The sequence below is a fragment of the Stegostoma tigrinum genome, chromosome 8 (assembly GCF_030684315.1).
Source record: "Stegostoma tigrinum isolate sSteTig4 chromosome 8, sSteTig4.hap1, whole genome shotgun sequence".
Taxonomy (NCBI): Eukaryota; Metazoa; Chordata; class Chondrichthyes; order Orectolobiformes; family Stegostomatidae; genus Stegostoma; species Stegostoma tigrinum.
The window spans coordinates 44,909,898-44,923,537 of record NC_081361.1 but is presented as its reverse complement, the minus strand read 5'-3'; the positions used below and the strand labels follow the sequence as shown (position 1 = coordinate 44,923,537).

The window sequence follows — 13,640 nt, the reverse complement described above, 5'->3', positions numbered from 1 at the left end:
ATTGATGTAAATAACAAAACAATCCTACTCATGAAGGACTTTATGCTCTATCTCAAGTATTTAATCTTTCGCATGCAGTTTTTTCAGCTTCTGGTCAGTGTCATAAAATTGACATAAAACTGAACGCTCATCAATGTAAATTCAGAGAGCTATTTTCTATTGGAGATAAGGTCAAATACACGCACTGATACAAATGAAGGAAAACAGAACACTACAAAGATTTTAAGACGGCACGAGATCTGCAATTTAAAAAAAAGTCAGATGTATATCAGAAAATGATTCATGCATTTAGCATAAACAGGAACATTTATACTCATGGCACTCTATACACACAAATATAGTTAATTTTATCCATGCATCGGCATCTGAATGAAAAACTAGTGAGATGGAACTATCTTCCTGAATGGCTAGTTCCAGTAAAGAATAAACAAACTGTTGTACAGCCACAGCATTCAATTTTTAGGATTATTTTCACACGCGAATCCACAAACAAGTTTGGTTGTGCATTTCCAAAGATATTGACAAAAATAGGTTACCCTGTCCATATCAGTCCTGGAATCTAGTTCTTGGTATCCAGTTTTTCTTCAGCACCATGCATGCTTTTAATCTGCATAACTCACTTCTGATCCTATATTGGGTCAACTGAGATCAAGCACAGCAACTTCACGATTCAGAGAAGCCTGTCAATAGGCTCAATATCCACCATCCTTGGATGCCAGTATGTTTCTCTGCCAAGCTCAGTAAAGCTCCAATCTCCATCAGCCCTAGGTCCCCTAGAACACCTATAGGAAAAGTGACACCAGAAATCAACAGCTGTCTATGATTGCTTGTACCATCATTCCTACAATGGACGGATACCATGTGAAAGCTTAGTGCCGCCTAAGCAACATCACATGTTTGCAAAAGAGATTTCTGGTGTCACCTCACCCCATGACAGATTAAAGGAGTGACAAGTTTGTCACTTTTATTTAGCTTTCTACCTAAATGCTATTCATCTCTGCTGTAAAAATATTTGCCACTGCACTTTAAAGTAGATAGGTCAGAACATCTGAAATGCAATCAGTCTACTGAAATGCAATGTTTTGTGCCCCCCGAAGACAATTACTACCTTGCACATTCAAGATATTACCATGCAAAGTTGCATTATATTTTAGGAGATAGCATGAAATCTGATAATTTAGTATTTGCCCAAAAGTAGCACAGTTTGTACAGCAGATTCCTGCTATTTGGCCAAGCAGTCAAAAAAATTTCCAAATAAACAGAAATCATTTTTGATCAACATACTGCAGCCTGAAGTCCAACAGAATTATACATATCCTTTTATTTATTTCCAAAATAGCAGGTGTCTACTATAATCATACTTAAATGTTCTTAGCATTCATAGGGGTACTGGACAACTACCCCACAGAAAGCTCTATATAACAAAGGCAAGCTGGCTGAGAAACATACTGGTACCATACCATGAAGTATGGAACAACTCAGTTTTCAAATTAAAAAGAAGCACAATCATCTGTAACAGGAACATGTTTAAAGAATAATTTTAGAAGCGTTTTTCCTCCAAATCTCTTTTGGACAAGCTAATAAAACACATTACTTCCCTGCTCCATCCTCTTCAAACTGCATAACAATATTCAGTCATTTCTACTGAGATAAAGGATCAGAAAAACACAAACCTTACACCTTAATATTGAAATATTCAAAAGCAACTAGAAAAAATTAATGTAATCTAAAAATACACTAGTTTTGTTAAAATTTCATTTTATGTTACATAGGTAAAATCGACATTACTAAAGATTAAACTCCTTAAACAATGAATAGTTGCTGTACAGTTCAAACAAATAAAATGAGGCGCAAGCCATTTAGCATTAAGGTCATCCTACAGCATTGCTACCAAGCTCAATAAAAGCATCAAGAAGCTGCAGATGGATCTTGAAGTGTGTTTCTGCTAATCCTCTGAATAATTTCTGGCTTTTTAAAAAATTGATTCTTACATATTTTCTCAAAGCATGATGGGAGATCAAATGAGCAGAAAAAAAACCAAGTTCTTCTGCACGCATTAGATTGTTCAGAATGCCACTCAATAACCTGGAGGATTACTGGTCAGCACTGTTGATACAAGGTCCAGGGAAGCTAAGTAAAAACTAGAAAAACAAACAAGCATTTACATTTGAATAATTTTACAAGTTTATTTTGAGTATAATGCACCTTTGTCACCTTGGCAATCTCATGGCAAAAAAAAAATGTTTCAAATGATTTCTCTTGTATTTCCTAGTTATTTTGTGTACAAGTACTCAACTAATGCCCAATTTAGGAAATAACAAGTAAGAAATTCTGGTAGCTTAAAGAATAAGTAGAACGTACACTATTTGCAAGCGCTTCCCAATAGTATGCATTTGATTTGTTAATTATTGTAATAGCATGAACAAACAGAGCTCTTTTCCTGGGAGGTTACTGGAGGGTTAAGTACCAGCCAGGATGACGCTATTCCTATGGCAATCTTTGCACACACTACCATTTATCTATCAGAGGGTGCAGACAGACTTATAGTTTACTTTTTCATCCAAAGACAGCATTTTCAACTGTGCAACACTTCTCCAGTACTGAACAGTCTGCCAAATATGCGCTTACATCTCTTAAGTCATTTTCACTCCACAATCTTCGAATAGAGATGTACACTACCACCGGGCCAAATCTGATACATTTAACAGTAGCTTGCAAGGTTGGTAATTCTTCATAATGATTTTCTGAATTTAAAGAGCATACGTGTGTGATGTACTACGAATGAAAATAGATAGAAATAAATTTTGAAATACCTGTTCAACTAGGTATTACCCGTTAGTACATAACCTGGTTCCTGCTAAAGGGATGGTATGCCATTGAAGCTTTTCATCTTACATTCATCAGGATAAAGTCGCAAGACTATCTAATCTTAAAAGGTGAACTTACAACTTTAAAGCTATGTTATTCTTTGTTGTGTAGCCCCTGGAAGAATTACTGCTTTTAGATTAAGCACAGCTGTGCCCTCATCACTAATGTGGGAAACCATGCAGGCAACAGCTACATTGCTCCCATCACTGAAAGTTAGCCTCATTTAAGAACTAGGGATTAAAAGGATACTAATGTACCATCTCAGAATTGCATGTACTAAAAACCACGGAGCTTACTACTATAGAACTGCTCAACTGTGTCAAATTAAAATATGCCAAACCTGTTGTGGTCAGGTCCAACTTGTGAATACTTATAATCTGCTTGAATCTTCTCTTTTTGGAAAAATTGATTAAGTTGAGCTTTGGCATTTTCAAGTGTCCAGTTGCCATGAAGACCAGCATTCAAATCCAAGCCTTCAGATTCCAGAGTCTGGGGAAAGAAATGTTTTTTTTATTACATAAAAATTACTTTCTCTAAATAAAAGTCATCATGACTAAGTTTTTAAAAAACCTTATAAATAAGAAATACCATAAAATAATGCATTTATTCCCGTAATGGTCAAATGTCTAACTGGACTCCAAATGTGCTGAGCACTTAGGTGTAACTCTTGGTCTATAGAGAACTCTGAGTGTCAACTGGTATTTTAACTAGGAAAAGGCAGGTCAAAATTGTATTGAATAGCATCTCTACTCCCACTTGCCAAGGATCCATGACAACAAAGTCTGATTCTGTATTCAAGCAGTGTTGTGTACCCTTCCAGGAGTGAGAATCTTAGCTAATCTTGCTCATTACATAATCTGAAGACATCAACACCAATTACAGTGCCACCGCATTTGATCAAAGATCAAAACTCCTTGCGTAGCCCAATGTCACACCACTCAGTGATCCACTGTGAGACTAAGGGATCTCATGTCTTATTAGTTACTCTACTGGTTATGTGGTTAGATATGAAAACAGGCACAAACATACTTGTGAACTAAATGTCGAAAGACATTCTCAGCAACTCTCCTTTCAAAGGTTCCATCTCTTGATATACGTTTCAGTTTTCCTACCTAACTTAGTACAACTGATTTCACACAAAAAAACGTCACAATGATATTTCTTCCACATATGATGCCACAGCTTCTGTGTACTTGCAGCAATTTGTTTTTATTCTGGTTTTCCAGAATTAGTAGAATCCTTTTTAAAAAGCAATAAAATCTCGTTTATTAACGTGTTGCACAGAAAATATTCTTTACAGGTTTGAAGACATTTACAACTCTTAACACCATATACATAATCTCTTACTGCTTGGGCTTCCTGTTCATCTCTCCTCTCATAGTATTCCTTTAAATTGGCTCCACGTTCCCAGTAACCACTGAATCCACCTCCTCTGCCCCCTGCACAGTCAACATCTGCAAACACAAAACAAGTTATCCAATAGTAGTTAAATAACATTTTTACAATTCTTTCTACAAGACACTCGGATCAAATTTAGAACACTGATAATGCTTTCAAGTTGCTGGTGCCTGATGTGATCATAACCACATAAACCTGAGTTTTTTCTTTTAGAAAAAAAGGACCAGTACAAAGGGCACTATTACGCATAAAATAACTGGTCATATTTTCAATTAGGTTGTGGTGCACAGAAATTTACAAATTTACCACATTTAAATCCTGATGAATTCTAAATCGAGCTGCCTTGGTGAGTCCATAAGACATAGGAGTGGAAGGAAGGCCATTTGGCACATCAAGTCCACTCCGCCATTTAAATCATGGCTGATGGGCATTTCAACACCACTTCCCTGCACTCTCCCCGTAGCCCTTGATTCCTTCTGAGACCAAGAATTTGTCAATCTCTGCCTTGAAGGCATCCAACATCCCGGCCTCCACTGCACTCTGCAGCAATGAATTCCACAGGCATAAAATGTTTTGGCAGAGGAAGATCCTATTGTCTCTCTGCTGGCTGTTTGATTGAGTTAACTAATTAATCCCATTCACAGTTTATTACTGATTTCCCATTTTTTTTCCTTTTTTCATTTATTTATGAATAAGCCATCGAATAAGCTTCCACCATACTTTCAACCAGTACATCAGAGGTCACAACCACTTGCTGTCTGAAATCACCTTAAGTCAGTGATGTCCAGCTATCAACCCTTGGATCACCAGTTTCTCTTAATTTACACCACGATCATATGCGCTCTGGACACCTACCGACACCATTTGTTATATCTCAGAACTGAGAAATCTGTACAGCCTTGCCCATCTGAGGTCCAAGACAAAGGTAAACAAGTTCCTCAGAATTGCTCTACAGATGATGTTGCAGAAGAACATCTTCGGCAACAAATAGAAGACTCTCTGCAAGGAGTCTGGTTTAACTAGAACAAGGTCACCAAAGCAAGAGTCCTGGAAGATAATTTATTCAGCATTCACTCTCGGCTAAGTTAACATGTGCTGAGTCAGTCACATTCATCAGTTAGTGACAGCTGAATACCCAAAGATGTTCCACACAGTGAACTTGCTACTAGGTCACAATCCTCTGGGCACTTGCACTTCCAATACAAAGAGAGCAGCAAGTGAGATCAAAAATGATGGACATAAGCAACTGAGAGGTAGCCAACCAGGGCCGTGACGATGGATGAATGTTTATTGTTTTAAGGGGCGCTGGAAGATATAAGACAAATTGGAAAGCTTAAGTGGTGAAGAAGAGAACTCAGCGAAAAGGACGGTTCAGAAAAGCATGCATCATCTGAGCCTTCATTTTCAGAAAATGCAGCAGCGACTGCCATGTCTAGGGACTTGAACTACAAGAAGCAACACTTAACAGAGTTGACCATCAAAACAAACAAACAAACAAACGTCACAATATGGGATGGTTGGGATGGGGATACAGCAAGAGACAAAGCCATTCATAATTTTGAACCCTTCTATCAAATCCGTAGATCCCACCCTGCTAAGTGGTACAAGTCACATGTTTGGAAGCTATCAAAAAGATGTGAGCAATCTGCTTCATTACATTTTGTAGACAGTACACCACTGTCACAGTATACCAGTGGTGAAAGTGAAGATTATGAACAGGTGCTAAGGAAATGGCTGTTTCTCCTGGATGCTGTTGAGCTTTTTGAATGTCATTAGGAGCCACATTTATCTAGGCACATGAGAGAGCATTCCCTCACTCCTGACTTTCACCTTTTGTACGGACATGCTTTGAGAAGTCAGGTGAATTATTGCCCATTGAATATACAACCTGTGAACAGCTCACATTATTTATTTGGCTGGTTGAGTTATTTTTCCGGAAGTAGTTTTATGGAACAGACTGAACCCTCTTCAAATTTATCAAGGAGATGGCCTGGGCCCTGACTTTTATCTTATTTAAAGGCAAGTGTAAGGTGCTGCACTCCAGATGTAATTTGAATGGTTACGTTAATCCACTTCAAGAAAAACAAATTTTATTCTTACCCTGCACAGTTAAAAGACAATCAAAAGAATAAAGAATTAGTATAACTTTAACTCTATTGGAGAACTTAACAGAATAATACCGTATACACTTGAAAAGAATTTCATCTCATAAAAGTCAATCCCCTATTTTTGGTCAAAAGATCTGGAATTTTCCATATATCTCATGGTAAAAGTCAACACTAGTTTTTCTACAGGTAACAGATCAACTTTTGAGAGTCAAGGTTTTATCCTGTACATAAATGGTATGATGAGGAAATGTTCGGTGAGACTGTAGGAGAGTCAAATGTCTGATAACTTTATCAGAAATAAATGCTTAAAATGTTGTTTGAAAAACTTAAACGACAGTAGACAAGAGTAAACAGAGGGAAATATAAGAGGTTACCATGCATGTTTGAAACATACCAGGTTAGAGTCAGGTAATTACCATAATTCGTTGTGTTTTTCTTGATTCATTTAGAGATCAATTGGGCTTCTGCTAATAATACGATATTTTGGACTGTAACATGATTTTCAGCCCCTCAAAAGTGTTACCCATGCAACAGTCAACACCATGAAGTCTAAAAAAATTCAGCTTTTATGAGTTGTGATACAGTATTTAATTGCTAAACTTTTCCAACATAGTCACATCCCATAAACACACCTTTGGCTAAGGCAAAAATCAGTAAAATACATAGTCTCACACATGATTCCAACAGAGCGCAAAAACCCAACCCAAGCTTTAAGCTGTTGCTGACAGATGTAAGCTGCTTCCACAAACCATTTCTGAACTCGAACTATGGGAGCCTGACTCCACCCATTAACGCTACTTCTATTATTTTAACTGTTAAAAAAACCCAAGGCCTCACAAGCTGTTTACTTGATTGACACCAAATAGACACCTCTTACTGGTCTTAAAAGCTCTCTTCAAAATGAACTCAGACAAAAGACACATCTTACAGTCATAGAATTGCCACAATAGTGATATTGATGCATCACATTGATATTCAGCAACATTACTATAATAGAAAAGGGAGGTTGTTAAATTCTCTCTTTTTGGAGTAATCACTGCCTGGCACATATGTGGAGTTTATGTTCCTTGCCACTTATCAGCTCTTGACGTGTGCAAGTATGGAATACTACAGTTTCTGAGGAGGTGTAAACGGGTACTGAACATGTGTAATCAGCACCAAACATTCCCACTTTTGAACAGTGATCACGCTAATTTTCTTTCAGGTTTTGTGGGCCTCCAAAGTCTGCATGTGGCAATGACTTTTGGGACTCAATTTGCTGATGCTGATTGCCATGCATAGGACACTGGAACAGATGCATGTATAGCTTAGACAGAACATTGCTTCTGACCTTATATTGTCACTGATGAAGATGGTTGATTCTAGCACACTAGAAGTCCTGCAGAATCGTTTAGGTGCTGGGAAGATTGAACTCTAATAAAAACATCTTACTTTGTGCTCAGTCCAGCAATATTGAACACTATCGCTGATTCCCAGACTTCAATTTTACCTGGGCTCCAAGATATCAAATGCAGCCATAATGTCAATGGGAGTCATTCTCACGTCATATATTTTGTCTAATTGCATTCCTGGAATACGGCACTACTTTTACAAGGCTGCCAAGTTCTGGGAAGTAAAGGTTTTTTAAAAAAATTTGTTTCTGAGATATGGGTGTCATTGGTTAGGCCAACATCTACTGCCGATCCCAAATGCGCTAGCAAACATGCTCATGAGCTACCTCAAGAACTGCTGCAGTCCTTACTGTACGTATAATGAGCTGTTGGGAACGGAATTCCAAGATTTTGGTGATTTCGTTCTGAGTCAGAATATTGTGTGGTTTGGAGGGGGAGCGTCCAAGCGATGATGTGTGCATGTATTCGTCTCCTTTGGCCTTCTAGGTGGTAGAGGTCATGGATTCATAAATGGTGTTGTTTCAGGAAACTTGGTGACAATTCTGCAATGCGTCTCTATCTCCAATGTGCAGCAATGGTAAAGGAAGTGAATGTTGGAAGTGGTCAAGAGTTTCTATCAAGCCACCTGCTTTGTTCTGGATGCTGAGAAGCATCTTGAGTGTGTTAGAGTTGTATGCATCCAGGCAAGTGCAGACTATTCTTCCACATTCCTAACTTATCCCTTGTAAATGGTGGGCAGACTTCAGTGAGTTACCTCCTGTAGACTCTTGGCCTCTGATCTGCTCTTACTGCCACAATATTTATATAATTGGCGCAGCATACTTCTGGTGAATAGCAAATCCCACAATGTTGACAGTGAGGGATTCAGTTATAGTAACGCCATTAGAACGTCAACAGACCAATGGTTAGATTCTGTCTTGCTGGAGACAGTTACTGCTTGCGTGTCGTGCAAATGCTACTTGCCAATGAGCAGCCCAAGCTTACACGTTGTCCAGATCTTCTACATATGCATTTAGGCTGCTTCAGTAACAGAGGAGTCACGTATAGTAGTATTTTAACACTGCGCAATCATCAGCAAGCACTCCCATTTCTAACCTATTGGTAGAGGGCAAGTCATTGATTAAGAAACTGAAGATGAGTTTAGACATATGTTCGCAATGGAATTTTTTGGCACTTGAAAATCATATGGCACTAGTATTTAATACATATATGCTCATTGTGTCTAACATCTACTAAACTGAGGGGAAGTGATTACAAAGAACTTAGAACAAAATGTACAAAAATAATCCTAGTTGACAAATGACTAAGCTCACTACAGACCAGATATTACTACAAAAACTCGGCTTATGTGGCTCAAATGGTAAAAATATTAACTTGTGTTTCATGAAATAAACAGAAACTTCACCTTGAATTAGCTTTCATTTGCTGTTTTAACACCTCCCAAACATGCAGAAATATGTTCAGCGTGCACTATAAATGCATGACACAGTCCTACTTTAAAAACAATGGCTCACCTTGCTCTTTTTTCACAGCTAAGCGAGGAGCACTGGGCACACCAAATGGCAATTGCTCCAGCCCACTACTTTGACCACTATTAGCACCATCAGGTTCAAATCCCTATGAAAAATCAAATAAAGTAACCATCAACATTTACTTAAACAGTTTACATCACAAAGTGCACATTCACAGACATATGATATGTCAACAGGTGATCAGATAGACTGCCAAGTACAAGGAAGGAAGGAATTGGTGAAATTAAGCATTTGACTCTGTACAAGCCTCCTTAATTTTGTAATTGAAGACAAGCGTCACAAAAGAAGTACCTGCAAGTTTTAGGTGTTTTGTATTCATATTTAAGTTCAAGATTTTGAACAGATGAAACTCTTCTGCAATATTCATCTAAGCTAATAGCCCACAAGCTTTCACACCAAAAAACCAAAACTTTTGATAAATTCATCAGGGCAGAAGGGGAAAATAGAATCTAGTTTAAAGCATTCTGAAAGTTGAAAGACCTTTTAAAGCTTCATAAACTCATCTGCATCCCGAAATACTACTAAACAATCAAAACAGAATGGGTTCAATAATGAAATACAAACTACAATACAAAAGGTAAATTTCAAATAAAACTACTGCTTTACTGAAATAATGAATAATACAAGTAATGGAAGGAAGAAATGATTAAATATGCAACAACCTTCAAACTGGGAACTTCATCAGCTTTCATCACTCCAGTCCTAACAAGGAAATTGACAAAATCCCTGGCGGCGTTCGTCTGGGCATCCTTTTTGCTGGTAGAATTTCCCATGCCAGTATAATTAAATCCATCTATTCGAACCTAAATAAAACAGTGTTGTGTGTAAGGGTTGTCTAAGTTTCCTCTTTCCAAGTCAGTTTTTACAGCACAGAACGCTTAACAAAATATGACGCTATTTAGTTCATACACTCAACGATTGAGACACGTGTTTGTCCGAGCAAAAATCACTATAAAGATAGAACACAGAACAGTACAGGCCCTTTGGCCCACGATATTATGTCAATCTATTATCGTTCTCTAAGATCAAACTACTCTGCATACCCTACATTTCACCATCATCCATATGCCTATCCAAGAGTCACTTAAATGTCCCTAATGTATCCGACTCCACTACCATCGCCAGCAGCGCGTTCCACACACTCACCACTCTCTGTGCAAAGAACCCACTTCTGACATCTCCTCTATATCTTTCTCCAATCATCTTAAAATTATTCCCTCTCGAAATACTCATTTCTGTCCTGGGAGAAATTCTCTGACAACCCACTCAATGACTCCCATCATCTTGTATACCTCTATCAAGTCACCTCTCATCCTTCTTCGCTCCAAAGAGAAAAGTCCTAGCTCCCTCAACCTTTTCCCATAAGACCTGCCCTCCAGTCCAAGCAGCATCTTGGTAAATCTCCTCTGCACGTTCTCTAAAGCTTCCACATCCTTCCTATAATGAGGCGACCAGAACCGAACACAATATTCCAAGTGTGGTCTTACAAGGCTTTTATAGAGCTGCAGCATAACCTCATAGCTCTTAAAACTCAATTCCCCCGCCAATGAAAGTTAACATCATATGCCTTCTTAACAACCCGAACAACTTGGGTAGCAACTTTGAGAGACCTATTGACGTGGACCCCAAGATCCCTCTGTACCTCCACACTGCAAAGAATCCTGCCATTTCCCCTATATTCTACATTCAAATTTGACCTTCCAAAATGAATCACTTCACTTTCCAGGTTGAATTCCATCTGCCACTTCTTTGCCTAGCTCTGCAACCTGTTAATGTCCTGTTGCAACCTCCAACAGCCCTCCACACTATCCACAACTCCACCATCCTTCGTGTCATCGGCAAACTGACTAACTCACCCTTCCTCGTCCTCATCCAAGTCATTCATAAAGATTACACAGAGCAGAGGTTCCAGAATAGATCCCTGCAGAACACCACTGGTCACGGATCTTTAGACTGAATACTTCACTTTCCATTTACTATCACTCTGTCAATTACATATCCATACAGCCAAATTTCCCAGAATCCCATGCCTCCTTATCCTCTGAATGAGCCTACCATGGGGAACTTTATCAAGTGCCTTGTTAAAATCCATATACACCACATCCACTGCTCAACCTTCAATGTTTTTTGTCACATCTTCAAAAAAATTCAATAAGACTTCTGAGGTATGACGTGCCTCTCTCAAAGTCATGCTGACTATTTCTAATCAAATTGTGCTTTTCCAAATAATCATAAATACTCTCTCTCAGAATCCTCTCCAATAATTTGCCCACCACAGAAGACAGACTGACTGGTCTGTATTTCCCAGGATTATCCCTATTGCCAATCTTGAACAAGGGAATAACATGTGCCACCCTTCAATTATTTGGTACTACTCCAGTGGACAGACAAGACACAACGATCATTGCCAAAGGTGCAGCAATTTCATGCCTTACTTCTCGTTGTAATCTTGGGCATATCCAGTCTGGCCGAGGGGACTATCTATCCTCATCCTTTTCAAAATTTTTAGCACATCCTCCTTCCTAAAGTCAACTTGTTTGAGTGTATCAGCCTGTTTCACATCGTCTTCACAAACGTCAAGGTCCTCCTCTCTGGTGAGGTGTGAAGCAAAGTATTCATTTAAGGATAATGGGAACTGCAGATGCTGGAGAATCCAAGATAACAAAGTGTGAAGCTGGATGAACACAGCAGGCCAAGCAGCATCTTAGGAGTGCAAAAGCCGACGTTTCGGGCCTAGAACCTTCAAAGGGTCTAGGCCCGAAACGTCAGCTTTTGCGCTCCTAAGATGCTGCTTGGCCTGCTGTGTTCATCCAGCTTCACACTTTGTTATCTTGGATTCTCCAGCATCTGCAGTTCCCATTATCTCTGATTAGAATTTTAACCTCACTGCGAAGCGTCTTCCAGGGATGCCTAGCCTGAAGGAGATACCCTCCTCCCTCCAGACCAACCTCAGGAATCTCACTCCCAGGAAGGGTCTAGGCCTGAAACGTCAGCTTTTGTGCCCCCAAGATGCTGCTTGGCCTGCTGTGTTCATCCAGCTTCACACTTTGTTATCTATTCATTTAAGGACCTTTCCTACCTCCTCCAACTCCAGGCACAAGTACCCTCCACTATCCCTGATCAGCGCTACCCTCACTCTGACCATCCTCTTGTTCCTCACATAAGTTTAGAAGGCCTTGGTGTTTTCCTTAATCCTACCCACCTAGGCTTTTTCATACCCATTTCTCGCTCTAAATCCATTCTTCAGTTCCTTCATGGCTACCTTGTAGAGCCCTGTCTAATCCTTGCTTCTACTACCTAAGTAAGCTTCCTTCTTCCTCTTGACTGGATGTACCACATGTTTTGTCACCTCAGGTTACTTCACCTTACCATCCCTTCCTTGCCTTAGTGGAACAAACCTATCCAGTACTTGTAGCAAGTGCTCCCTAAACAACTTCCACATTTCTGTTGTGTATATTTCCCCGAGAACATCTATCTGTTCCCAATTTATGCTCCACAGTTCTTGCCTAATAGCAATGTAATTCACCCGCCCTCAATTACTTATTAGTCCATACTATCTGCTCCTATCACTCTCCATGACTATAGTAAAGGTCAGGGAGTTGCGATCACTATTAACGAACTGCTGTGCCGCCGAGAGATCTGGCACCAGGTCTGGTCTATTGTCAAGCACCAAATCCAACATGGCGTCCCCTCTAGTCAGCCTATCGACATGTTAAGTCGGAAATCCTTCCTGGACATGCCTGACAAAATCTGCTCCATCCAACCTATTTGCACTTAGGAGGTTCCAGGCTATATTAGGGAAGTTGAAGTCACCCGTCATAACAACCCTATAACTTCTGCACCTTGCCAAAATCTGCCTCCCAATCTGTTCCTCAGTCTCTGTTGCTATTGGGGGGTATACAGAAAACTCCCAATAAAGTGACTGCTCCATTACTGATTTCCACCCATATTGACTCAGTAGACAAACCCTCCCTGACAACCTCCCTTTCTGCAGTTATGACACCATCCCTGACTAGCAATGCCATTCCCCCACCTCTTTTACCTCCCTCCCTAATTCTTTTGAAACATCTAAACCCCAGAAGACCCAACCACCATTCGAACCTGTGTTATCCAAGTCTTCCTAATGGCCACAACATCGCGACTCCAAGTACTGATCCATACTCAGAATTTAAAATCAGTTAAGTTCCACATACACCACATCCAATGCTCAACCTTCAATATGTTTTGTCACATCCTCAAAAGAATTCATAGGAAAGATGTGGATGCTTTGGAGAGGGTTCAGAGGAGGTTTACCAGGATGCTGCCTGGACTGGAGGGCTTATCTTATGAAGAGAGGTTGACTG

At 39.5% G+C, this 13,640-nt stretch overlaps 1 protein-coding gene across 5 annotated transcripts in view; it reads right to left on the bottom strand.

Moving 5' to 3' along the window:
• The window catches only part of dhx9 (DEAH (Asp-Glu-Ala-His) box helicase 9), a 67,094-nt gene that overhangs the window by 37,424 nt on the left and 16,030 nt on the right, over positions 1-13,640 (bottom strand). For 3 of the 5 annotated variants that reach the window (XM_048538887.2, XM_048538889.2, XM_059647842.1), the window contains 4 exons: positions 9,960-10,100; positions 9,280-9,382; positions 4,216-4,322; positions 3,209-3,357 (listed from right to left, as the gene is read on the bottom strand). In XM_048538887.2, coding sequence (XP_048394844.1) covers positions 3,209-3,357; positions 4,216-4,322; positions 9,280-9,382; positions 9,960-10,100 — 500 coding nt within the window. The other 2 variants (XM_048538890.2, XM_048538891.2) reach the window with 2 other exon arrangements.